At 43.3% G+C, this 25,663-nt stretch overlaps 1 protein-coding gene across 1 annotated transcript; it reads left to right on the forward strand.

Moving 5' to 3' along the window:
* The first annotated feature begins 1,536 nt into the window (after positions 1 to 1,536).
* CHST12 (carbohydrate sulfotransferase 12) lies at positions 1,537 to 25,305 on the forward strand. Its single transcript, XM_066576398.1, has 2 exons — positions 1,537 to 1,694; positions 22,954 to 25,305. Exon 2 carries the CDS (start codon positions 23,039 to 23,041, stop codon positions 24,299 to 24,301), a length of 1,263 nt encoding a protein of 420 aa, XP_066432495.1. The 5' UTR covers positions 1,537 to 1,694; positions 22,954 to 23,038; the 3' UTR covers positions 24,302 to 25,305.
* The last annotated feature ends 358 nt before the right edge of the window (positions 25,306 to 25,663 follow it).

Here is a 25,663-nt window from a genome sequence, read left to right on the forward strand (position 1 = left end):
TATATTTTGATGTGTATAACACATCGCAATGGGCCATTGAAGTGAATGGGTGGTGAAATGTATGACCGAAATGTAAATGGGCCCTAAAATTGACCCCCATATGGTCCCCAGTAGTAACAGTTTCCCCAGTAGCAATACTGACCCCCATAGTGCCCCCAGTAATAAGTGACCCCCATAGAGTAACAGTGACCCCAGTAGTGTCCCAACTAGTAATACTGCCCCCCTCAGTGCCCCTAGTAATAAGTGACCCCCCCCTAGTGGCCCCAGTAGTAACAGTGACCCCAATAGTGTCCCTGTAGTAATACTGACCCCCCCCCTAGTGGCCCCAGTAGTAACAGTGACCCCAATAGTGTCCCTGTAGTAATACTGACCCCCATAGTGGCCCCAGTAGTAACAGTGACCCCAGTAGTTACAATGACCCCTACAGTAATCCCAAGCATGCTGCCTGGCCAGAGGCCAATAGCAACCCCACCTACTGGCCTCTGGCCGACCAGTACCCCTCCAGGCTTTACACTCGGCCCGCTTGCAGTCCAGTGGCAGCTGCGGCTGAGTCTGTGACTGCTGACCTCTCACTTAGGTGCAGATTCTGCACTGTGCCGTCAGACCGGAGCTGTAGGCGGGGTGAGTAGGATTCCCTTAAAGGGGTTATCCAGGCAGCGCCCGCCGCGATGCATTGGGGTGGGATCGGAAGTGCTGCTCTGACCTATTTAGTGGCCGGTGCGTGTAATTGCAGGTGCAGCTCTGATTGATTTCGATGACAGCTGCCTAGATAACCCCTATAAGGTTTAATGCACGGCTGGCGGACCACATAAAATGGGGCGCGGCCCTTGTGTTTGACGTGCTGTAGGGGGTACCGGAGCCCACAGTGAGGAAGAGCAGAGGCATGGGACCCCCATTCTCAGGACTAGTGGGGGTCCCAGCCGATCATAAAGCCACGCCCTGTACTCCCGGTAGGGAATAACGTTAGACTTCTTCAGGGTTGTAAACTGCACATAAATGGATGGACGGTCCATAAAAAGTAGGGAACAGTATTCTGCGCTGTAGAGAAGTAGCGCCTACATTCCCTGTGCCTCACTGGGCCTTCCAATACTGGCTGTGATTTTTGGCTAAGTTGTCCCTGCACAATATGGGGTGTTATGGGCAAAAGGTCTCCGAGTAGTGGCTTCTCCAGCACTACAAACTACAACTCCCAGCATGCCCCTGCTGCAGCACTGTTTTTTGTTTGGACAGTCTGCATCCCACTTGCAGAATATAGGCTGTCATAGACTGATAGTCTGCAGCCTGTGACTCTCCCAGCATGAGGCTGACAATAACGTACAAGGGAATAGCCATTCATGTAATTCCTTAACATTTTATATGAGGGGCGCAAGGAGAAAATCCTCACAAAATCGACAAAAATAAATCACGAATCTTTGCACACTGCCCAGGTCCAGCGATGCCCTTACTGCCCACAGTAATGATGGCGGCCTCCGTGGGTCACGTGCCCGGCGCCTCCTCCCTGGTCCTCTGGCGGTGGGCGGGGCTGCGGTCCCGGCTCGGAGGGGATGGGGAGGTCGTGTGTGGAGGGCTGGGGATCCGGGCTGAGCTGGCTCTGTGGCTGCTTCCTTCTCTGCCCTCATGTCGGCGACCAGGTTCAGCAGGGAGACAACATGGAACGCGTATCGCGATAGAGAGACATCCAGCTGGACGCTAAGGTGCAGTATATCACGACAAATGACGGTTGCTGTATGGGCTATCGCGATTATAGCCCACCCTCCTCTTCCCGGGGCCTGAGGACGGAGGGGTTGTGATAGCGCTGCAGATAACGGGACACAGGAGGGCAGCCTGTATATAATGTGTATAGTCCCAGAGTGTGGAGTATAGATAGACGGCTACCCTACAGATACGGCGAGCACTGCTGGGTGACCGCACATACAGGGGGTATGTACACACAGCGGGCTGCCGGCTGCTCCCCGACTCCAGCAGTGGTATGTGTATAGTACAGCATATAGTGTGTGTGATACAGTATATAGCATATGTGTATAGTACATCGTGTGTGTGATACAGTATATAGCATATGTGTATAGTACAGCATATAGTGTGTGTGATACAGTATATAGCATGTGTATTGTACATCGTGTGTGTGATACTGTATATAGCATATGTGTATAGTACATTGTGTGTGTAATACAGTATATAGCATATGTGTATAGTACATCATACAGTGTGTGTGTGATACAGTATATAGCATATGTGTATAGTACATCATACAGTGTGTGTGTGATACAGTATATAGCATATGTGTATAGTACATCATATAGTGTGTGTGATACAGTATATAGCATATGTGTATAGTACATCATATAGTGTGTGTGATACAGTATATAGCATATGTGTATAGTACATCATATAGTGTGTGTGATACAGTATATAGCATATGTGTATAGTACATCATATAGTGTGTGTGATATAGTATATGTGTATTGTACATCGTGTGTGTGATACTGTATATAGCATATGTGTATAGTACATTGTGTAATACAGTATATAGCATATGTGTATAGTACATCATAGTGTGTGTGTGATGCAGTATATAGCATATGTGTATAGTACATCATATAGTGTGTGATACAGTATATAGCATATGTGTATAGTACATCATATAGTGTGTGTGATATAGTATATGTGTATTGTACATCGTGTGTGTGATACTGTATATAGCATATGTGTATAGTACATTGTGTGTGTAATACAGTATATAGCATATGTGTATAGTACATCATACAGTGTGTGTATAGTACATCATATAGTGTGTGATACAGTATATAGCATATGTGTATAGTACATCGTGTGTGTGTGATATAGTATATGTGTATAGTACATCATACAGTGTGTGTGTGATACAGTATATAGCATGTGTGCATAGTACATCATACAGTGTGTGTGTGATACAGTATATAGCATGTGTGTATAGTACATCATACAGTGTGTGTGATACAGTATATAGCATATGTGTATAGTACATCATATAGTGTGTGTGATACAGTATATAGCATATGTGTATAGTACATCATATAGTGTGTGTGTGATACAGTATATAGCATATGTGTATAGTACATCATACAGTGTGTGTGTGTGATACAGTATATAGCATATGTGTATAGTACATCATATAGTGTGTGTGATACAGTATATAGCATATGTGTATAGTACATCATACAGTGTGTGTGTGATACAGTATATAGCATATGCGTATAGTACATCATACAGTGTGTGTGTGATACAGTATATAGCATATGTGTATAGTACATCATATAGTGTGTGTGTGATACAGTATATAGCATATGTGTATAGTACATCATACAGTGTGTGTGATACAGTATATAGCATATGTGTATAGTACATCATACAGTGTGTGTGATACAGTATATAGCATATGTGTATAGTACATCATATAGTGTGTGTGATACAGTATATAGCATATGTGTATAGTACATCATATAGTGTGTGTGTGTGTGTGATACAGTATATAGCATGTGTATTGTACATCGTTGTGTGATACAGTGTAGCATATGTGTATAGTACATCATTATAGTGTGTGTGTTACAGTATATAGCATATGTGTATAGTACATTGTGTGTGTGTGTGATACAGTATATAGCATATGTGTATAGTACATTGTGTGTGATACAGTATATAGTATATGTGTATAGTGCATCGTGTGTGTGATACAGTATATAGCATATGTGTATAGTACATTGTGTGTGATACAGTATATAGTATATGTGTATAGTGCATCGTGTGTGTTACAGTATATAGCATATGTGTATAGTGCATCGTGTGTGTTACAGTATATAGCATATGCGTATAGTACATTGTGTGTTATACAGTATATAGCATATGAGTATAGTACATTGTGTGTGATACAGTATATAGTATATGTGTATAGTGCATCGTGTGTGTGATACAGTATATAGCATATGTGTATAGTGCTTTGTGTGTGATACAGTATATAGCATATGAGTATAGTACATTGTGTGTGATACAGTATATGTGTATAGTGCATCATGTGTGTGATACAGTATATAGCATATGTGTTTAGTGCATCGCGTGTGTGATACAGTATATAGCATATGTGTATAGTGCATCGTGTGTTACAGTATATAGCATATGTGTATAGCACATTGTCTGTCTAATACAGTATATAGCGTGTGTGATACAGTATATAGCATGTGTATAGTACATCATATAGTTTGTGTGTGTTACAGTATATAGTATATAGCATATGTATTAAGTACATCATGTGTGTGTGGTGAGATACAGTATATAGCATATGTATGTAGTACATCATGTAGTGTGTGATAAAGTATATCTGTAGAGTACATTGTGTGTGTGAGAAACAGTATATAGCATATGTATATAGTACATTGTGTGTGTGTGAGATACAGTATATGTGTATAGTGCATCATGTAGTGTGTGTGTGATATAGTATATGTGTATAGTAGATAATATAGAGTGTTATATGCGTATAGTACAGTATATAGGTGTGTATACTATAATATAGATATGTAGTGCCCGTATAGTAAGGAACAGTTTAGAGGGTGTATAGTACAGTATGTAGTGTGTGTGGTACAGTATATACTGTGTATATTTGTATAGCACAGTATAGAGCATGTATGGTACATTATATAATGTGTGTAGTAAAGTATGTTTATAGTGTAGTATATATAGTGTGTGTATATAGTATTTGTGTGTGTATAGTACTTTATAGTGTATATAGTACCATATGTGTATAGCACAATATAGTGTGTACATGTGTATAGTACAGTATATAGTGTTGAGTGTGTCTAGTACAGTATATAGTATATGTATAGGGCACTATAGAGTGTCTGTACAATACAGTATAGAGTATTTATAATACAGTAAATGTGTGTAGTACAGTATACACTGTATAGTACAGTATAGAGTGTATATATGTGTAGTACAGTATAGTGTATTGTACAGTATGTAGTGTGTATATTTGTAGTACAGTATAGAGTATGTCTAGTACATTATATAATGTGTATAGTACAGTATATACTGTGTTATAGTACAGTGTTATAAGTGTAGTACAGAGTTATATCTGTATAGTAGGTATATAGGTGTGTATATTATAGAATAGATATGTAGTGCGTGTATAATAAGGATCAGTAGTGTGTATAGTACAGTAAATAGTATGTATATAGTACAGTATGTAATGTGTATAGTACAGTATAGTGAATAATGAGTTTAGTACAGTAGTATGTGTATATGTACAGTATGTAATGTGTATGTGTGTAGTACAGTATAGAGTGTATAATACAGTGTAGAGTATGTCTAATACAGTAAAGTGTACATGTAGTATAGTATGTATATAGTACAGTATGTAATATGTATAGTATAGTGTATAGTATGAATGTGTAGTACAGTAGTGTGTATATAGTACAGTATGTAATGTGTATATGTGTCTATTACAGTATAGTGTGTGTGTGTATATATGTATAGTACAGTATACAATGTATAATACAACATATGTGTACAATACAGTGTAGAGTATGTATAATAGTATGTGTATAGTACAGTATGAGTGTGTAGTACAGTAGTGTATGTATATGTAGTACATTATGTAATGTGTATTTGTGTATAGTATGAGTTTAGTACAGTATGTAGTGTGTATAGTACAGTATAGAGTGTGTGATTCGTATGTATAGTACAGTAAATAGTAAGTGCATAGTACAGTATGTATAGTATGAGTGTGTAGTATAGTATGTGTATAGTACAGTGTAGTGTGTGTAACGTGTCTATATACCACAATTTTATAATAATCTTTATTTGTATAGCACCAACGTATTCCGCAGCACTTTAAAGTGTGTATAGTACAGTATGTAGTGTGTATAGTACAGTATGTAGTGTGTGTGATTCATGTGTATAGTACAGTGTGTAGTGTGTATAGTACAGTATGTAGTGTATGTGATTCATGTGTATAGTACAGTACTAGAAATTATTAGGAAATTATAGTACCAGTGTTTCTGGTGGCACAATGCACCGCACAGCTCTGCTACATGGTACATCCATCCTGATCCCCAGACATCACACACAGCTCTACTACATACGTCCATGCTGATTTCCAGACCTCACCAGCTCAGCAGAGTCTTGGATACAGTGATCAGCCCCATGTAATGTGATCCCCAACTCCACCCACACAGTTGATCATATGACGGTGACATTATCACAGGTCCTGGTAGTAGCTGCTGTCGGTTTATCCAGTATACAGTACTTTCTATCAAACTGCAGAATGGCTCCTCCCACAGCAGTGATGTCACTGCAGGTCCTTCAGCCCACTGGATCTCTGTGGTGGCGGTAGGTCGGTGTCTTCTGTCAGGACTCCTGACTTGTGTCTGAGATAATAACAGCTTAGGTGTATTCTCAGTTTGTTATTTTTGTCCTCCCCCCTCTGTATTACTTCAAGGCGCAAGACTTACGTTCAGATTACGCTTTAAAGAGAGTAAGACAGTATTGAAGGTTTAACAAAAATAATACATTCAAACCAAATGATAATCAAGCCTAGTGGTGACTAATTGTCCTACGTTTATAAACTATTAGATCTATATACAAATGATAATATCTATATACAAAGCATGAAGGTTGCAGACATCACATCACAAAGTATAAAGATAGCAAGTTACATCACATCATTAGCTACACATTATTACCTAAAGGTTACAGATCACATATTACCATCACTGAAGGTTTCCTCACTTCTAGGGGTTCAACCGATGACATCATCATTCTGTCTCCAGAGCGTCCATACTACTCAGAGCTTCCAAGTCTTCTCATCCTCCTAACTTGAGAAAATCGTACCTTTTTATATTATACCAATACAGCTGACCAACAGGTTACCATATGTCGGCATACCAAAGCCTTCTAAACAGAAAGGTACCAGCACATTCCTGTTTGACGTGGAGATGAAACAGTTGCACATAAATGTTGACTCCACTTCGTCTGGATACAAACTTAATTACACCTCTTCCTTGACCAAGATCTAATCTTAAATGTCCATCATGTTAACTTCACTCTTGTGCCCAAGTAAAGGCTGGTTTAGACACAACGATTATCGATCAAAAAATCTTTTGAGCGATAATCGTTCTGTTCTTTTTACAGCGCAAGGTGATCGCTCAAATGTTAAGTGATCACCTTGCGCTTCGAGCGGGGGATGCAGAAGACAAGTGGGGCCACTTGTCTTCTGCATCCAGCTGTCCCCTGCTCGGAGCGATCGGCTGTTATACAGCTGAGTGCTCCGAGAGGGGGATGCAGAAGACAAGCGGGGCCGCTTGTCTTCTGCATCCAGCTGTCCCCTGCTCGGAGTGCCCGGTTGTTATACAGCTGAGTGCTCTGAGCGGGGAATGCAGAAGACAAGCAGGGCCGCTTGCCTTCTGCATCCAGCTGTTCCCTGCTGGGAGCGCCCAGCTGTTATACAGCTGAGTGCTCCGAGAGGGGGATGCAGAAGACAAGCGGGGCTGCTTGTCTACTGCATCCAGCTGTCCCCTGCTCGGAGTGCCCGGCTGTTATACAGCTGAGTGCTCTGAGCGGGGAATGCAGAAGACAAGCCGGGTCACTTGCCTCCTGCATCCAGCTGTCCCCTGCTGGGAGCGCCCAGCTGTTATACAGCTGAGTGCTCCGAGAGGGGGATGCAGAAGACAATCGCAGCCACTCGCTTGTCTTCTGCATCCAGCTGTTCGCCGTTCGGAGTGCCCGGTTGTTATACAGCCGAGCCCTCTAAGCGGGGTATGGAGAACACAGCTGGACCGCTCCATTCTTCATACCCAGCCTGTCATTAGGGAGCGGGATACAGCTGAAACAATAGTATCAGCTGTATCCCGCTGTGAATCCCTAATAAGGCTCATCGTTGTCTTTCAGCATGCTGAAAGACAACGATGAGCGGCTTAACGAAAACTGCACAATGTGAGTGCATTTACACACAACGATTATCGCTCAAAAGACGGCTTTAAGAGTTTTTGTTGTTGTTGTTGTGTCTAATTCAGCCTTAAATCGAATTTTCACATCAAGAGGGAACATCTCTTGTGATTTGCACACAGAACTCCAGCTACTCAGTATATTCCTGACTGAAGGAATAAAAATAAAATTGCATCTAAATAGTCATACATTCAGTACTTTCCTACCAATCCACCCTTGGTTATTTAGAATCACTTCTGGGTTACCATTACACACCCTATGTTATACTACACTTACACAATGTGATTAAAATACAGAAAATCAACATCCAATTAAACGCTTGAATATTCCTTTTCACATATTATGGTTCTATTAACGAATGATTTAAATGTTTCTTTCGAATCTTCCATTTTTGTTATAACCATAAGACATTACATATATAACCAGAGAATCTAATATCACATTTATTACTCTGTCCCCTATATTTTCATTTGTTATCAACACAAAAACAAATCTTGTCCAGCCTGGACTCGAGGAAAAATCGAAAAATTCAAAAACCGTTAGATGTTGAATACAAATGTCTCTTATCTTGAGATCTTCCTTCTCTTGATCTTCTTTGGACCCTAAACCTTCAGGGTCTCTGGTGCAGGGAAGCAGGGGGATTATTGTGCCCTTACTGCTTTCCCTGGTTAGTCAAAGAACCGACCATAAGGAGGAATCTGTCCCCGCCCATTACATTGTAGTCAGTCAATCTCCTCCATTCTCCATGTCCATGGGTATGAGAAGTGCAGGTATCCATGGCCGACCATAGAGCCCCTTTAGTCTTTATAGATTCCACTGTTGCAGATGCCCTTTGTACACCACTTGTTGCCTCAGGGAGGATCTATGATGCTTAGCCCTCCTTTGACTTTTCATCAGTTGTCGATTTTGTTCTGCAGAAGTTTGAGGCTCCGCCCCGGTGACAGTTTAGCAGCAGTTGGGCACACTTGTCAGTTCTTCAGGCTCAGTTGGATAGTCACAGTGTATGGAGAGATGACATTTAAAATCACACTTGGAAAGTCCCAGAGTCCTGGCAGAAATAACTCAGTTTATGAATTTACTCAGTCCAAAATAAGCCTGATCCAAAATAAATCAGTCTATGGCAGATTAAACAGAACCCAAACCAAAATCACAGTCTGGGGGCTTGTGAAAAACATCTATTTCCCAAAACCAAATGTCTCAGCCAGCACATCCCCGCCAGAATATTTCTCATCAGCTGTTATCTTGAGGAGGAAAAGGAAAAAATAAAAACATAGACAAATAGCACATTAACAAAAGATTATAATCTCCCCACATTGGAGCATTTGGAGGTCTACCGGGTATTTTTTTCCCCAATTCCCCCCCCCCCCCCCACCCCTGGGTCATATAATCCCCTTTTCTTATACAGTTTCCACATCTCATCTATATGGATCCCATCTATTTTCTCCCATGGGACCCTAGCTTTCCATAAAGCTACCGACATATCCGTCCTGTTTACTCCATTTCGTCTCACATGAGTCCTTCTATTACAATTTGGATTGTGATCTGGCTGTGATCTGTCCTCATTCAGGATCGGGCCAAAGTCTCCCAACTGCCTTACCGCTTTCAGAACCCCAGCCATCGGATGACCAGTCTGATTTATCGATACAGGCATGATTACTTCGGTTTTGATCACTGGTGGGCAACACCCTTTCCATCAAATCACTTGGTTCATTCATCACAATTGCATGTTTCATCATTTCTTCCTTAATCCTCTGCATACAATCATGCAAAGTATGCCAGGACTTCTCTGTATGCGGCCAATCAGAATCAGTAGGATATTCACATCTTATACCCGGCGCCAACACATCTAGTAGAGTGGGTCGGCCCTGCTGGACTCGTAAAGTCCTGAATGCTTCAGCCACCACTGGGTCAGTTGACAAGTTAAGAATGTGGGTGCGACTTTCCCATCTACACATATACCATCTGCTCCTCCATCAAACAATCTCACTATCCTGGTTATCAATGGATCATTCGGTTTATGAGCAAATCTTTCATGGATATCATTTAGCTCCTGCTGTGTAAACTCCTCCACTACATCCATCTTCACCGGTCCTTGTGGACTACTCTCCGTTCTGCACCTCATGACGAGATTTGCTTTTACAGAAGGCAGATCAATTTTTGTATGTTCATTACAATGTTCATCTTTCTCTGCAGAATTTGATAAATACTCAGATTCATCCGAGGAATGTCCCACATGTCTCCATCCCACTCATTAGGGTCCCAATCAACTCCCGCCTTGGCCGCTAACCTATGAACCTTTTTCTTATTCACGCTCCCTCTGCGTTTGCGGTATTTGTATTGTGCGACCCTGACAACTGCCTTTTCTGCTACTGCATTGTACTGATCTGCTTTATCCATGGTCAGCTGTTCTGACATTGGGCCATCACCAGAGAGCTTCGCACATCACACATCACTTCTTCCAGTTGTTGCACTTCCTGCAGCGCACTCTGATGTTTATCGTGCATCTTCCGATACTCAACAATATCCATCCTCTCCGGCACACAGAAGCAAATTCTTTGCCTTTTCTACTTTTGCTCTCTGCAAACATCTCCCAACAGCCATGGGCTCTCCACCCTCCAACACATCATCCCAGGGCTCCCCTAATCCAACACACTGCGACCACTCGGCGGCCAATATATTATAGGGGCTTTATTCCACCCTGGGATATCTGTTGATTCATCAGACACTTCTATGTTCTTAGATACCAACATTTCTGTACTATGGCGGATTTTCTTAAATAAAGACATTTTCACACTATGCCAGATTATCAGAAGGAATTCTTTAAATTTCACTCTAAAATGACTCTGAGTAATCCCATTCGCAGCGCCATTTATGTATTTCTGCAAGGAGCAAGACTTAAGTTCAGATTACGCAGAAGACACTACGGAAGGTTTAACAATAAGAATTCATTCAAACCAAATGATAATCAAGCCTAGTGGTGACTAATTGTCCTACGTTTGTAAACTATTAGATCTATATACAAATGATATCTATATACAAAGCACAAGGCTGCCTGTCCACGGGCGTTGCGGTATCCGATGCCGTGGGAGCCGCCGCCCGGGAGCAGGAGTCGGCAGGCGGATCTCCGCTGTGAGCCTATCTGACAGATAGGCTGACCGCAGCAAATTGCAGCATGCTGCGATTTGCCGGCTGCGAGTGGAGAATCGCAATGATTCTCCGCTTGTGGACAGGGGGAAGCGCACTCTATAGCAATGCTATGGAGAGCTTTCACTCCGTTCCCTGCGGCCGAATTATCGCCACAGAGAACGCAATTCAAACTCGCCCGTGGACAGGCAGCCTAAAGGTTGCAGAAGCCACATCACAAAGTATAAAGATAGCAAGTTACATTACATCATTAGCTACACATTATTAACTAAAAGTTACAGATCACATATTACCATCACCGAAGGTTCCCTCACTTCTAGGGGTTCAACCGATGACATCATCATTCTGTATCTGGAGCGTCCATACTACTCAGAGCTTCTCTTCCTACCATCGGAGCTTTCAGGCCTTCTCATCCTTCCTTCGGAGCTTTCAGGCCTTCTCATCCTTCCTTCGGAGCTTTCAGGCCTTCTCATCCTTCCTTCGGAGCTTTCAGGCCTTCTCATCCTTCCTTCGGAGCTTTCAGGCCTTCTCATCCTTCCTTCGGAGCTTTCAGGCCTTCTCATCCTTCCTTCGGTGCTTTCAGGCCTTCTCATCCTTCCTTCGGAGCTTCCAGGCCTTCTCATCCTTCCTTCGGAGCTTCCAGGCCTTCTCATCCTTCCTTCGGAGCTTCCAGGCCTTCTCATCCTTCCTTCGGAGCTTCCAGGCCTTCTCATCCTTCCTTCGGAGCTTCCAGGCCTTCTCATCCTTCCTTCGGAGCTTCCAGGCCTTCTCATCCTTCCTTCGGAGCTTCCAGGCCTTCTCATCCTTCCTTCGGAGCTTCCAGGCCTTCTCATCCTTCCTTCGGAGCTTCCAGGCCTTCTCATCCTCCTGACTTGAGAAAATCGTACCTTTTTATATTATACCAATACAGCTGACCAACAGGTTACCATATGTCGGCATACCAAAGCCTTCTAAACAGAAAGGTACCAGCACATTCCTGTTTGACGTGGAGATGAAACAGTTGCACATTGTCATAAATGTTGACTCCACTTCGTCTGGATACAAACCTAATTACACCTCTTCCTTGACCAAGATCTAATCTTAAATGTCCATCCTGTTAACTTCACCCTTGTGTCCAAGTAAATCGCATTTGCACATCAAGAGGGGACATCTTTTCTGATTTGCTCATGGAACTGGTTTAGGCAGCGACTCAGTATATTCCTGACTGAAGGAAATAAAATGAAATTGAATCTAAATGATCATACATTCAGTATTTTCCTAACACTTTCCAAGAGCCCTAACTGTGTTGTTCTTCTGTCGGTCAGGCTCTGTGTTTTATATATTGAATGACCTGTAATGATGTCACCAGGGGGCGGAGCATGAGAAGCACACACACACTCACGGTCAAGTGGTCGTTAGTTTGATAGTGTGTATAGTATGAGTGCATAGCACAGGATTGTGCATGTGTATAGTACAGTATAGGATGAGTGTATAGGACAGGATGTATAGTAGATTATATAGTGTGTATATGATGACAATACAACAGGAAATGTGTTTTTTAAATATACAGTTCCCTCTGTTATATACGGGGGGGAGGAAGCGGCATGCTACAGAGTTTCGGGAGTTAGCTGTATCACTGCAGTGTAGTGGGAAGTGTTCTGTCTATCCTCCTATCTGGTCTTCCATCTATCATTATTGCACCTTTCTATCCGTCCGTCCATCCATTATTCCATTCATCCATCCTTCCACCTATATATTCCACCTCTCCACCTGTACAAATTTTCAACCCGTCCATCTATCTTCCCACCTTTCCATCCATCCAAATATCCATCATCCATTCTTTCACCTTTTCATTTTGTCCATCCTTTTACCCATGTGTCTGTCCGTCCATTTTGCCATCTCACCCATCCTTACATCTGTCCATCCGTTTATGTTTTTATTTATCTATATGAAGGGAAACCTACAAGATGGGCCTGTGGTTACAAACAGTGTTGAACTGAAGAACGGTCTTTCGGGGTGTTTATGTAGTCAACCTGTCACCTTGTAGGTGAGAAAGGGACTGTAATATCCTCCAGGGAACCCCAATGGGATATGTCCATGCGGGGGTCACTTATTAATGTTTTATCTGCATCTTTTTTCAGAGATGCTCATCATATGTTATATGATGCTGTGTGTGTCTAATATATATATATATCTTCGTCTCCTCTGTGAGCCTCTTCCTAATCATCTATAAAGTCCTGTACTGCCCGCTGATGTGTACGCTCGCCATTCAAACTCTTGTATTTCAGTATATTGTTATACTTTGGGTATTGCAGTGATGTAACCGCCCTTCCATGACTGATACATAATGGGGCGCAGTATGTGTAATACTACACTTGTGTGAATGAATGTTCATACCTGTATTATGTAGGTTCATTCATCAATTAGAGCGTCTCTTGCTAGTAGCAGAGTTTCAGGACCCCGCCTCCAGCAAGAGATTGCTCTGATTGGCTGAGCCGTAAGCCATTCATTCATTGAATGGCTGGGATTGGTGCATCCAGTGCTGGCTGTGACTGGTGCTGGATTAGCCAATCAGAGCAATCTCTTGCTGGAGGCAGGGTCTTCAAACTCCGTCACTAGCAAAAGATCTTTTGACAAGTGCCTGGAAAGCAGCATCAGGGACCCCGACAGTGCCAGCATCGTTGAGTATAACTTTTTTTTTTGGTAGTGTAGCTAGCGCTGCCCAAAGCGCGGCACCAAGTTGTGTCGCACTTTCAGCAGCGCTGCTCATTCTTTTCAAAAACATAAAAATGAAGAAACCCAAAATGTTTGTGTCCTCAAGGGGTTAAAGGTTTCATTGTTAAGGCGAACAGAGTTGTGAAATGTCTATCAGTCCTTGTCAGATGCAGGTTTGAAGATCAATCTTTACCTTCTACCTCAACCTGTTCTTGATGAGTGTCCGCCCCGGAGGGGGCGAGCCTTACTCTTTATATAGAAAGCAGTGGCCAATGTGGTTCAGAATCTGCTGGTTACCAGATCAGTTTTTGTTACCTTGTTTTCTACCCTACTATTTGTATGCACCTAAAACTCGGGTTGATCTGCCAGCAAAAACGCGCCTGGGATTCTAATTTAGGGTTGCTAAGCTAATTTAGAGTTGGTGGGGTCGTTCTTCTCGGGGCAGTAGCCCTCCAAAGGTTATTCACAAGTACCCCCTATAGACACATTTACTTTTGATGTGGACCTTCATTACCTGCTATTCAGAATCCATGGGGAATTTTTTCCATCCGAAGTCAGTGGTAGAAGTCCTGGTGGTGAGTAAAACTGATTCTCCCTCCTCTTTTATTATCTATTCCAGCTTCCACCCTGTTTGTTGGACTCTAATTATATGTGACTGAAGGCCGGCTTCACACGGGCGAGAAAATCGCACAAGATTTGTGCATTGCGAGACGCACAAATATGAATCCCATTCTTTTGAATGAGGTCATACACAAGAACGATGTTTGATCGCGGCACATTCGATCTTTGGGCGTGCTCTAGCATCGCCCATTGTTTTCAGTCTACTAGGTTGGCATTACATCCCGTTTAGATAAGTGCTGTCGGTGCGATTATCGCTCAGTTTCGCTTGTTTGAATGAACTTCTAATCATCCCCTTTAAATGGCCCAGTACATTGGTCAACTATCGTCCAAATAATTATTCGAAAGAGTGAATGCAAATGACAGTCATTGCGTGTAAACATGGCCGCCAACAGGGTGACGAGCGAAAATTCACTCACTAATTGTTTAGTTTCAGCTCACCTAAAAACTAGTCGCTGACTGATCAGAAGTCGCCTGGTGTATAGTCAGTTGTTTGTATTTGAGCGACTTTAGACTGAATTAGCATGGAGATCGCTCTATGAACCATATGTTGGCCAACAACTAATGAGCGATGAGCACTCTGTGTAAAAGCAGACGACCGTTGGTAAGCATCAGCGACTCTTCTAGGCGATGGTTCTGCAAACGATAGTTGCTCTCTGTGTAAAGGTACCTGTAGTGTTACATTTCATCATAGACCAACGGGTGCAGAGTACCTATACCTTCACAGGCTGGTCTCCGCTCCAGACTAGTCTTGAGCAGGCTGCGATGGGGAGATCTTCTTGGGTGGCTTGGGGGTTGTCGTGGCATGGCTTTCGGGGTCTTGCTTAAGGCTAAAACACTCACGGACCATACATAACACATTGTACACAGGGTGGTTAAACATAGAGCATGGCAGGACAAGCAACCACTGCCCAAAAATGTGTATGACTGGCACCAAAAGTTTTGAGTCTCCTTCTATTATTTGTTGTTTTGTTATGGGCTACTAAAAACTGGCACCATTCAGCCATACCTGGAATAACTGGTTGGTTATAATGACGTTACATAGTATGCTAGGCTGAAAAAAGAAATGCATATGTTTATCTAGTTCAGCCTATTTCACTCCTGTCCTCACCCCCCCCCCCACACCCCTTACCATCACCACCACCTCCCACCAGCACAACCGCCATCCACCCCTTACCATCACCCCCACCCCCCACCAGCACAACGACCATCCACCACCACCCAAGTTTTGTTACTACTACTGAGGAAATTTGGGGACCTATCAGTCACCACTAAGGAAGATAGTAGACTTAATGTGCCTAGCGGGCAATTTAAGGGAATGGCTGAGCCTAATGGAGAAGTGGGCAAAAGAGTTGAAAACCAATTACTAGAATAGAAAGTTTGGGGCACTACTATGGCTACCAGAGAGAGCTCCGTGACTACTGAAGGGACAAGTAACGTGTAAGTGCAGGCTCACAAGCCCTCAGCTGCAGACTGGATTCGACCCTAGAGCGTTTGTTGTTGCTGGCGCCACATTTTTGGAGTTGGCTCCTAATAGTATTGATGAGGTCAAGCTTCTTGAAGATATTTGGCAGTTCTGGATGTTCGGCTCGCCCTGCACACGTGAAGCTCTATCGCTTTCAGCTGAGGCGCTCTTAAACTTGCGGATCCCTATAAATCTGTAGCGATTGCCTTGGACATTCTCCTTTTTAGGATAAACCTGGCAGTATTCACTCTAAGGAGAACCTCCGCCATTTGTCCATGTGGTTTGTTTTAGGCAAACACAATTATTCCAGCGTTTTGCTGAACCCCTCGCCCCGGCCGGTGTAAGCCCTTCCCAGTCCCTCCAGACATCAGAGCCTTGTCTTATTTTAGATTTTAAGTGGAAACACAAGCAGAATGTGGAGTCTGTATCTGCTGCCCCCGAGGGATATTTAAAGAGGTTGTACAGAATTAAAAAACATGGCTGTTTTCTTCCAAAAATAGCAGCGTAGCTGTCCACGGGTTGTGTGTGTGGTACGGTAACTCCTCATTCACGTCAATATCACACGCACGCCATGGACAGCTGGGGCGCTATTTTTGCAAAAATGCAATTCTAATTTTTGAATAAGCACCTTCAAGGGCAGATGAACAGCAAGCAAACGCACCTGACCGTCACGGAGAGCAACACAGAACTTCATCTTTCCCAGACACGTGAATAGCAAAGTATGCAGTAGTGTGGGATTTGTGAGATCCTTGGCACAGTTCATATATATGCTCAATGGCCACTTGACTAGAGACACCCATTTAGTAGTGCGTTGGACCTCTTTGGGCCTTCAGAACTGCAGTAATTCGTCATGGCGCCCATCTACAGGTATCGGAAGACCCAGGTTGTGCCAAGAAAACATTCCCCACACCATTACTCCACCTTCACCTGCCTGACACCTGACAGGAAGGGGTCATCGATTCATGCTGCTTGCACCAATTTCTGACTTCCCATCAGTACGGTGTAACAGAAATCAATTTTCCCAGGCAATGTTTTTCTACTGCTCAGTGATACATTTTTTGTGCTATTTTGCCCTTGGAGTCTCACCTTTCATTGGCGTTGGAGCTGGCCCTCTGCTTTTATAGTCCATCCGTGCTAAGGAATGACAAGTTGTGTGTTAGGACACATTAGATGGAGCACCAGCATTGTATTTGGCTGCAATTTGCTTGACTGTACAGCGCCCGTTCATCAGGGCGATTCTTGACATTCTCCCCCGACCCCTTTTGTCACCGAGTTGTTAACATACGCAGGATCCCCTTTTGGTGGATGTTTTTGTCGATCATGCCATTCCCTGTATACTCTCCACATGGCTGCGTTAAGAAATCCCCACAAGGGTGGCAAGGAAATCCTGGCACCGATGACCAGGCCTAGTTAGTTGCTCAGATTGCTGAATTTTCCCATTCTAATGTGGATTCACAGGATAGGGGATAACTAGGATCGGTGGAAGTCCGACCATTGGGGCAACCACTGATCTCAAGAATGGAGGTTCTGCAGGTCCCTACACAAATGAAGCAGCGGTTGCATATACGTTTCACCGCTCTATTCATTTCAATGGGATCACCAGAAATTGCCAAATACGAGCACTTGGCAATCTCCGACACTCTAATTGAAATTAATGGAGCCTCGGCGCACATGCGCAACCTCTGATTCAGTCATGTCGAGACCTTTGGGATCTCTGTTCTCAAGATTGGTGGGGTTCGCAGCGGTCGGACGCTGACAATCATAGACTTATCCTTTATCCTGTGGGTAGGAGATAGCTTTATAACTTGGCACAACCACTATAGGTGCGGTTCTGCCTTGTAGGCCGGTTGTAGGTAGAAGCAGGGACCCACCAGGACTTCCATGCAACTTGTCGATTTTACTTACAAGCAGCTGAATGTCAGAAAAAGAGAAGGTTGTGAAGTAATTGCCGCAGGAATGCAGGAGCCGGCTGGAAATCACATTTATACTTCTTTTATGGGAAACATTACTGGAATATTATGTACATATTCAACATGCTTTATAGTTGTCTTACAAGCAGATAGCCTAGAATTACCAGTGTAAAGTCAATTTTTACTAAGATTTTCTAAACAATTGAAGGAATTTTACAAGGCGTCTTGCTACAGCTGGAAACTAAAAGGGGATTGCAGGAGGTTAATAAAACATTTCCGCTTCCTTTCAGTAACAGCGCCACACCTGTTCATAGACCATGTCTGGTATTGCAGGTCATCTCCATTTATTCCTATCCATGCTTATTGTCCCATCCATAGGTTTCTTTCTGAAACATTGCAGCGTTTAAAGTGTGACTCAGGAATGGGGATCTGAATCATGACTTGGAACTCCGTTCCCCACCCTCCCCCCCTGAGTTAAACTTCAAAATATGTTTTCTCTGAAACATCGCAGAGTCTCAGAATAAAACACACCCGGGGGGCAATAGTCATATCTTTCCATGGTTCATGCTGTCCATTGTCCGGGCAGCATGAAACTGCTGACAGATTCCCTTTAAATGGAGCCTATGACCAGTTCAGTGCCGGTTAAACCAATTGCACTAAGAGAACAAAAAAGTATTGCTGATTCCAGAGCTTTTATTTCTTAGAGCCCTTAATACTTGCACATCTTGTAAATTTAACTTATTTTTTCCACACTGTATGATAATTGTGCCCAAATAGTCTGGTGGGTGGACCTGGACTGTCTCAGATGCTACAGTGATCACCATAACCCGACCCTTCTTTAAGTCATGTGGATGGGACTCTTCTGCAGACTTAAGATGCCATCTTCCTCGAAGTCAGAGGCGAAATGGTGACCTCGTAGACATGGCGGTTGAGTCTGCCCAGAATAGGGCTAAATGATCTGCGCATGCGCCGGTCCATGGTTATGCTGATCATGCGCAAGATTTAAGTGGACCTGTGGATGACATTATTTATGTGACTTGGTGAGATAGTGGTCAGTCTATGGAGATAACTGTGGTGGCTGAGAGTTCAAGCCTGTGAATTTTTCATAGGATAGGTGATAAAGTCTGAACAGTGAGGCTTTCACTACCAAGGCTCCTACCGATCCTAAGAACAGGGGCCCCCTTTTTAAGGGCTTCCTCAGTGAGGACTTACTATACCCCCACCCCACAGTATGGAGGAGATTGAAAGGGTCCATGGACGAGCATGCACTGTGCTGCTTCATTCATATTCAATGAGCCTGTCGGTGATGGCCAAGTACAAGCACTCCGCTATTTCCTTCCAACAGGGTACTACAGCCTCCATGCCCCCCATTTCACATCTTGTATCCAAGCTAGAGGCGGTACAACAGGGTACTAGAGCCTCCATGCCCACCTGTATCTCATCTTGTATCCAAGCTAGAGGTGGTACAACGGGGTACTAGAGCCTCCATGCTCACCTGTATCTCATCTTGTATCCAAGCTAGAGGCGGTACAACAGGGTACTAGAGCCTCCATGCCCTCTTGTATCACATCTTGTATCCAAGCTAGAGGTGGTACAACGGGGTACTAGAGCCTCCATGCTCACCTGTATCTCATCTTGTATCCAAGCTAGAGGCGGTACAACAGGGTACTAGAGCCTCCATGCCCTCTTGTATCACATCTTGTATCCAAGCTAGAGGTGGTACAACGGGGTACTAGAGCCTCCATGCTCACCTGTATCTCATCTTGTATCCAAGCTAGAGGCGGTACAACAGGGTACTAGAGCCTCCATGCCCACCCGTATCACATCTTGTATACAAGCTAGAGGCGGTACAACAGGGTACTAGAGCCTCCATGCCCACCTGTATCACATCTTGTATACAAGCTAGATGTAGTACAACAGGGTACTAGAGCCTCCATGCCCGCCTGTATCACATCTTGTATACAAGCTAGAGGGGGGTACAACAGGGTACTAGAGCCTCCATGCCCTCTTGTATCACATCTTGTATCCAAGCTAGAGGCGGCACAACAGGGTACTAGAGCCTCCATGCCTGCCTGTATCACATCTTGTATCCAAGCTAGAGGCGGCACAACAGGGTACTAGAGCCTCCATGCCCTCTTGTATCACATCTTGTATCCAAGCTAGGGGCGGTACAACAGAGTACTAGAGCCTCGCCTCAAGTGGTCAGTTTTCCCCAATAAACTACCCTTTTGCCCTGATATTGTAATCACTTACTTATAACAACGTTACGTTACAATCACACAGAAAGTGTCATTCCGTTCTGACAACTCCTTCTAGGGGCTTCATTTTTTTTTACAGTGAGTGTATAATATTATCTGACTTTTGATGATTTCTCAAGATTTGGCTTCAGCCTTTGGTGTTTCCTCATTTGTTTGCAAGTCTTTGCAAAATCATTTCCCATTTCTCATTTTGCATTCGCTAGAATTCTACAGGGTTACTGAAACAGACGCTTTCAGTGTTCTATAGAACCCAAACGGTTAAGCAGGTAGACACGCCATATGTGTAGCAGCATACAGCTGGGGTGAAAGGTTCTGCAACTGTGACTTTTTGTGACATCAGTATCGGGTGATTGACCATGGAGCAGGAAACTTCAGAACACTGGTTGTCTATGCAAATAGAAAACTTCTGGGGACTCTGTAGCCGGGGAACAAGTGGATGGTGTCCACGAAACGGCTCACCATGACGCAGAAGAACATAATCATACATATAAACACATATACTAGAAGCCAAGTAAGTGGCTTCATCAATAATACTTTGGATTCTAGAAAACATTGAAAGCCTCTATATCTTTTATAGTAAGCCTGTGTATCAGGACGGATCCCTGCTGCCTGTTATACGCCTGCTGATCAGTCTCTGTAGGAAGAAACACAATTGACAAGGGGAATGGTAACACCTGGTTGTCAATTTATTTCCAGGAGCAATAAGAGAGGAACATCACAATGCAGAGTTCTAAGAAAAAAAGATAATCCAGAATTATTATTCCATAAATAATGCAAATATTTACAAAAACAGAGATGTCCATAGAGCTACAGAACCACTTTAAGTGATTTTACATATGCCTACAAGAGCTACACTATCCTACCAAAACTATTTGGACACCTTAGCAAGAATGAAAAGTAGTGTTTATTTCCATATGTTAACACTTGGTCTGACTTTCTTTGGCCCTAATGACATTGTATTCTCTCCCCAGCATACTTTCTACTAACGTCTGATGCACTTCAGCTGGTATTTCCCTCTATTCATCTTGCAAATGTCTGTAGTGTCATCATTGGGCAGTTGAGCAATGGAAGGATCTTCTATGGAGTGATGAATCACACTAATCCATATTCAAATCAAATGGATGTACCTGGGTGTAGAGGATACTAGGGAACACCTTTTACCTGAGTGTGTTGTGCCAATAGTTAAGTATGGCGGAGGTTCTGTTATGGTCTGGGCATGTTGTATGTGGCATGGTCTCAGTCCCTTGGTTGTAGAGCCACGGTTCTGTGCCCTAACATTCTAGACAATAATGTGTTGCTGACTACGGGACAATACTTCAGGAATGGTCAGCAATACTACCAACAAGACAACGCGCCTCGTCAAATATTCAATGTTGTTTTACATTGGTTGAGGGTATGCATGTTCCACAATTGGACTGGCTGCACAGAGTCCAGACCTGAACTCGACTGGAAATCTTTGGGACAAACGGGAACGTCAGGTTAGGAAATATGAACAGCATCCATCTTCTCAGATAGCACTCGCCAGATGTTTGCAGGATGAATGGAGGGAAATACCAGCCAAAGTCTATCAGATGTTAGTAGAAAGTATTCTATGGAGAATATCTGATGTCCTTAGGGCCAAAGGAGCCCCACTAAGTATTAACATACGTATATAAAAATTACTTTGGATTCTTGCTCAGGACTCCTATTACTTTTGGTTGGATAGTGTATAAGTCTCTTCATGTTGTACTTTGTCTGCTTGTTGTTTAGCAGCACATATCAGGAGCTGGGTAGCCAATGTACTAAGGCAAGGTTGTAGACATGGGCGCACGTCCACATATTACACGTTGACCTAATGCTTTTCAGCAATGTTCATTAATAAACATTCAATTGTATAAGCCCACTAGCCACTTCACAGAGACCTCTTTTTAGTGGGTCCTTACACTACCATGCCCCTGTTATGGTGTGGTGTACACGGGGTGGTGGGAGCCAGAGCATGGGAACTGAGTCTGGCAGCAGTGCGCTGTTTTGTGGTGGCAGGGGTCACCATGTAGTGCTGCGTCCACTAGTGTTACGACCCACTAAAAAAAAAAGAGGTCACTGTGAAGTGGCTAGTAGGCTTATACAATTTGATCAAAATGTAACAAAGAAACTCATAGAATCATGGAATGGTAGAGTTGGAAGGGTCATCGGGTCCAACCCCCTGCTCAATGCAGGATCACTAAATCATCCCAGACAGATATTTGTCCAGCCTTTGTTTAAACACTTCCATTGAAGGAGAACTCCCCACCTCCTGTGGTAACCTGTTCCACTCATTGATCACCCTCACTATCAGAAAGTGTTTTCTAATATCTAATTTGTGTCTCCTCCATTTCAGTTTCATTCCATCAGGTTTAATAATATTGCTACGAGGATCAGTGTAATATGTGGATGTGTGCTCATTTCTTTTTTTACTACAGCTTTGCTGCTGTTGCCTAACTTTTTGTATTGCTTGATTGGTATCTATGTCTGAACCACAGCACAGATATCAATAGCATTCGATTTAATGCTAAAATGGTGTGGAATCCACGATGACGAGATGCCGTGCGAACAGGTTATTATAATGTATCTCACCCTACGCTACAAGTAGTCGCAGGCACATTCTACCTTATTTTTTTTCCTGATCAGATTGGCTGTGAGGTGGCTGAATTTTTTTATTTGCTTGTCTTTAGATAAGATCCTTTAGAAAGGCCTTTAGAGGACTTTGGACTGATTTTGACCCTACAGCTATCTGTATAAGCAGCATGTAAATAACCCTTCCCCACCCCTTGTCAGGTAGTGCGAGTCTTCTTAGTCCAACTCTGTTTACAATGCAAGAAGCTTTTAGAACTCCATTAAGAAATAATTCTAACTTAAATTTTTGTTTTGTTTTAAGGAATTCCCCAGCTGACTCGGTATGGAGTTAAAAGGAACCATTGTGTGAGGTCTCTGCGAGCAGATTTTAGACTATTTGGAGAAGAATGACCAAGTCACGTCTCTTCTGTTTGCTGGTGGTCCTCGGCTCTGCTTTTATGGTCCTTTTTATCATCGTTTACTGGGACAATGTTGGGACAGCAAATATTAATTTCCATACGTCCTTCTCCAAGTCTCTTCCAACTCATCTAACTGAGGAGATCCCTTCTTCTCTCTCAGCTACAGAAAACAATGGTCTTTCGGACGTGGACATGTTTTTAGATAGTTTTCTTAACTTTGATACAAAAAATGAGTTGCCAAGCACAAAAGAGGAAAAATCGGCCCAAAGAGGAGGATCAAATAGTTTTGAAGAAAATGTGCGAGGCTACGACTGGTCCTCCAGAACCAAGCTAGAGGAAGGCTTTTTAGATCAGGAGTTAATACAGGAGGAAAGAAAATTTAACTTACGCAAATTCTGTGGTAATTCCAGTTTTAATTTTCCAACCAAGGACCGGGATTTTGATGACATTCCAAACAAGGAGCTGGATCACCTTATAGTTGACGATCGGCACGGGATTATTTATTGCTATGTGCCGAAAGTGGCTTGCACCAATTGGAAACGAGTTATGATTGTCTTGAGCGAGAGTCTTTTAGACAAAAAAGGAGTCCCATATCAGGACCCTCTGGAGATCCCCCGCGAGGATGTCCACAATATAAATAGTCATCTGACATTTAACAAGTTCTGGAGAAGATACGGAAAGTTCTCCAGACACATGATGAAGATTAAGTTAAAAAAGTACAGTAAATTCATATTTGTCCGCGATCCTTTTGTGCGTCTTATTTCTGCCTTCCGCAGTAAGTTCGAGCTGGAGAATGAGGACTTCTATAAGAGTTTTGCTATACCCATATTAACTCGCTTCTCCAACTGGACTAACGTTCCCACATCTGCAGGAGAAGCATTCTCTTCTGGGGCCAAGCCGTCCTTTTCTCAGTTTATACAGTACCTTTTGGATCCCAAGACTGAAGAAGAGAAACCTTTCAATGAGCATTGGCGCCAGGTGTATCGTCTTTGCCACCCATGCCAGATCGATTATGACTTTATAGGGAAGTTGGAGACTCTTGACGAGGATGCAGCTCAGCTTCTAAGACAATTAAACATAGATTCCCTCTTTCCGTTTCCTCCCAGTTACAGGAACAAGACTGCAAGCAGCTGGGAGGACGACTGGTTTTCCAAGATACCTTTAGAATGGAGGCAAAAACTCTACAAATTATATGAGCCTGATTTCGTTCTTTTTGGATACCCTAAGCCCGATAACATCTTAAAAGTTTGAAAAACAATCAAAAACTTCAGTTAAAATACCAAAAATGAACATTCATCTGCTGCCTTTCCTGGAATGGTACATCTTTTCTACACCTTTCTCTACTCCATTTCATGTGCTACTAGAGTCGAAGGACCTCCGAGAGTTGGATTTCTGCACATAGATGCATTTTTAAGAACGGTTATATTTTGTTTTTAATTCCACTTTTAAAGAGTAAATATACAAAAAAAATGTCTCAGGAGGAGTTCCCAGAAATGCTTTTTACTGTTATTTTATAAATTAATATATTATTTAAACTATTTAATACAGTGTCTAATGAGGACTTGACTGAGTAAAGGCTTGGCTGTTAAAGCTTTCTGGTTCATGTGGTTCGTAGTCTGGGTTGTATATGGTAATACCCAGTTTGGAGATGCCTGCTTCACCTTTCCGGACTCTGGAGCCAATAGTGTGGTAAATGAGACATTGTGTGGGCTGCCCTTAAAAATGAAAGGGGTGTTCCGAGTACAAAAATATATTTGCTGCTGTAAATGTTATATCTTGGGTACTCGATCTTACATGGTTTCCTTCAAATAGGCCACTGCGCTGGTTTTTAGCCGGAGTCACTGTTGGGATGATTACATGGGTGGGTCCCTTACATAGCTAAGATCCGCCACAACAGTTTGAGGCGTCTCTGGACTAAATGGCATATGCGCTGGAAGTCTAGAGGTGGACATGACCAGCTGAGAGCGCTAGATAGGAACTGTGGGGAGGTTTTTAAATATGCCTACTCTTGTCATTGGCATCAAATTTGAAGTAATGTTCTATTCCAGCGTGTGCACTTCCACAAGTGCCCTGAAGGTGGTCCCTCGTCCTGCTCTCTGCATTGTGCTTCTTCACAGCTCTTCCTCTCTGCACTGATTGATCGCTCTGGTGGTGCCCTGTTAGGGCAGAGAGGGGGCGCTGTGGAGCAGCTCAATGCAAAGAGTTAAAGGGGTGGTCTCGCGAAACCAAGTGGGGTTATACACTTCCGTATGGCCATATTAATGCACTTTGTAATGTGCATTGTGCATTAAATATGAGCCATACAGAAGTTATTCACTTACCTGCTCCGTTGCTAGCGTCCTCGTCTCCATGGTTCCGTCTAAATTCGCTGGCAGCTTGCTTTTTTAGACGCGCTTGCGCAGTCCGGTCTTCTCCATTCAGCACGAGCCGCTTCAGTGTGCTCCCCGCTACAGCTCTTCTGCGCATGCGCAGACGAGCTGTCACTGCTCGGGAGCGCGCTGCAGCGGCCATTCTGTACCTTCCTCTGTTAGAGGAAGGTGCAGAAACTGGAGCTGCCCAGCGGAGAAGCCCAGCCCAGCAGCCCCGAGAAGCCTCCCAGGTAAGTGATTTGTC

Source organism: Eleutherodactylus coqui, chromosome 8 (assembly GCF_035609145.1).
Source record: "Eleutherodactylus coqui strain aEleCoq1 chromosome 8, aEleCoq1.hap1, whole genome shotgun sequence".
Classification (NCBI taxonomy): domain Eukaryota; kingdom Metazoa; phylum Chordata; class Amphibia; order Anura; family Eleutherodactylidae; genus Eleutherodactylus; species Eleutherodactylus coqui.

Coding starts and splice junctions, on each gene's coding strand:
- CHST12 (XM_066576398.1), top strand. CDS start 23,039: ATGACCAAGTCACGTCTCTTCTGTTTGCTGGTGGTCCTCGGCTCTGCT.